General features: G+C 46.2%; 1 protein-coding gene across 2 annotated transcripts in view; it reads right to left on the bottom strand.

Annotated features, from left to right (window-relative positions):
* Positions 1 to 2,500, bottom strand: part of LOC130387565 (disco-interacting protein 2 homolog C-like) — a 62,159-nt gene that overhangs the window by 9,112 nt on the left and 50,547 nt on the right. For both annotated transcript variants that reach the window (XM_056596733.1, XM_056596734.1), the window contains exons 20-23: positions 2,494 to 2,500; positions 1,640 to 1,754; positions 738 to 939; positions 236 to 336 (exon numbers count right to left, since the gene is read on the bottom strand). The exon at positions 2,494 to 2,500 is cut by the window's right edge and continues 202 nt beyond it. In XM_056596733.1, the coding sequence (XP_056452708.1) occupies positions 236 to 336; positions 738 to 939; positions 1,640 to 1,754; positions 2,494 to 2,500 (425 nt within the window). The remainder of the gene's footprint in view (positions 1 to 235; positions 337 to 737; positions 940 to 1,639; positions 1,755 to 2,493) is intronic.

Below are 2,500 nucleotides of genomic sequence, written 5' to 3'. Positions count from 1 at the left end.
AGGGAGGGAGGGGGAGAGAGAGAGACAGAGGGGGAGAGAGAGAGAGAGACACAGAGAGAGAGAGAGAGAGAGAGAGAGAGAGAGAGAGAGAGAGAGAGAGAGAGAGAGAGAGAGAGAGAGAGAGAGCGAGAGAGAGAGAGAGAGAGAGAGAGAGACAGAGAGAGAGAGAGAGAGAGAGAGAGAGAGAGAGAGAGAGAGAGTTAGATATATAGATATATAGATATCCCCCCCTCACCTGGTCCTGGTCCTCAAGGTTCCCCGGGTCCCGGCCGCTGGCCTGGGCGATCCTCTTCCCAGACACCAGGTTCCCCACCATCACCGAGGCCGGACCCACCTCTGGGGGAGGAACAGTGAGTTATAGTGAGCTATAGGGAGATATGGGGAGGAACAGTGAGTTATAGTGAGCTATAGGGAGATATGGTGAGGAACAGTGAGTTATAGTGAGCTAAATTGTGTTCTAGTGAGTTATAGTGAGTAACAGTGAGTTGTAGTGAGCTGTAGTGAGTAACAGTGAGTCATAGTGAGTAACATAGAGTTATAGTGAGTTATAGTGAGTTATAGTGAGTAACAGTGAGTTGTAGTGAGTTGTAGTGAGTAACAGTGAGTTGTAGTGAGTTGTAGTGAGTAACAGTGAGTTGTAGTGAGTTGTAGTGAGCTGTACTGAGTAACAGAGAGCTATAGTGAGTTGTGGTAGGTTCTAGTGGATAATAGTGAATTGTAGTGAGCTCCAACAGTACCAGGCTGTTTCTGCCGGGGTTTGGGCAGGTTGGTCACACAGGTGTGGGGGCACATGAGGACGTTACAGGGGTGCAGCCGGCCCTCCAGGAACAGCTGCTTGGTCTCTGACAGGTGCAGCCCACCCAGGGGCGTCTTGGGCAGCGTGTTGGAGGGCACAAGAGCCAGGCAGTAGACCCCCACCTGGTGGATACCGTCGATGGCCTGGAGACACACACACACACAGACCGGACACACACAAACACACACACACACACGCACACACACACAGACCGGACACACACACACACACACACACACACACACACACACACACACACACACACACACACACACACACACACACACACACACACACACACACACACACACACACACACACACACACACACACTTTTAGTGGGGAGAGAATGTGAGTGTATGCGTGATAAAAAGGGGGTGCGTTGAGAGTGCATATATGTGTGTGTGTGTGTGTGTGTGTGTGTGTGTGTGTGTGTGTGTATATGTTTGTGTGTGTATGTGATTGTGTATGTGCGTGTGTGTGTGTGTGCCTGCTCGCGTGCGTCTGTCTGTCTGTGTGTCTGTGTGTCTGTGTCTGTGTGTCTGTGTGTCTGTCTGTCTGTCTGTCTGTCTGTCTGTCTGTCTGTCTGTCTGTCTGTCTGTCTGACTGTGTCTGGTGTGTGTTTGTGCGTGCGTGTGTCTGTGTGTGTGCGTGTGCATACATGTGTATGTGCGTGTGTATGTGCTTGTGTGTGTGTGTGTATGTGTGCCTGTGCCTGCCTGTGTGCGTGCGTGCGTGCGTGCGTGTGCTTGTGTGCGTGCGTGCGTGCGTGCGTGCGTGCGTGCGTGCGTGCGTGCGTGCGTGCGTGCGTGCGTGCGTGTGCTTGTGTGCTTGTGTGTGTACCTGCAGCACTCTGCTCATCCACTGGAAGCTGTCCTCCTCTGTGGAGTCAGGTCTCTGCTCCGCCACCACCACCACCCTCTCATCGTGGAGAACCGTGATGGAGAACACGGCGATCCTAGAGCACAGCACACCGTCACACACAGATATATATACTGTATACTATCAGATATATACATACACCGTCACACACACAGATATATATACACTGTATACTATCAGATATATACATACACCGTCACACACAGATATATATACTGTATACTATCAGATATATATATACACCGTCACACACAGATATATATACTGTATACTATCAGATATATACATACACCGTCACACACACAGATATATATACTGTATACTATCAGATATATACATACACATCATACATAGAGATAGATATACATACATACTTATATGCTACCAGATACTTACATATACCATCTTATATATAGAGAGATATACGTATACTACTATTATATGTATATACGTACATATACTATAATATATATAGAAATATAAACCATAATATATATATAGAGATATATATATATATAAACTATCATATACACCATCATATATAGAAATATATACATACATACATACATATATATATATACAGATATATATATAAACTATCGTATTACATTTATACGATTTTTATATATGACTTTGTAGATTATACACGTCATATATAAAGATACTGTCGGATGTCGTGTGTGCATGCGTGCGCGGTTGTGCACACAAACACACACACACATAGATAGACACTGTGTATCTATGTGTGTGCGTGTGTTTGTGTGTATTGTGTGTCTATATAGGTGTGTGTGTGTGCGTGTGCGTCGGGGCCTCACCTCCCTC

Source organism: Gadus chalcogrammus, chromosome 8, assembly GCF_026213295.1.
Source record: "Gadus chalcogrammus isolate NIFS_2021 chromosome 8, NIFS_Gcha_1.0, whole genome shotgun sequence".
Classification (NCBI taxonomy): Eukaryota; Metazoa; Chordata; class Actinopteri; order Gadiformes; family Gadidae; genus Gadus; species Gadus chalcogrammus.
The sequence above is the reverse complement of the archived record's forward strand: the minus strand, read 5'-3'. Positions and strand labels throughout refer to the sequence as shown.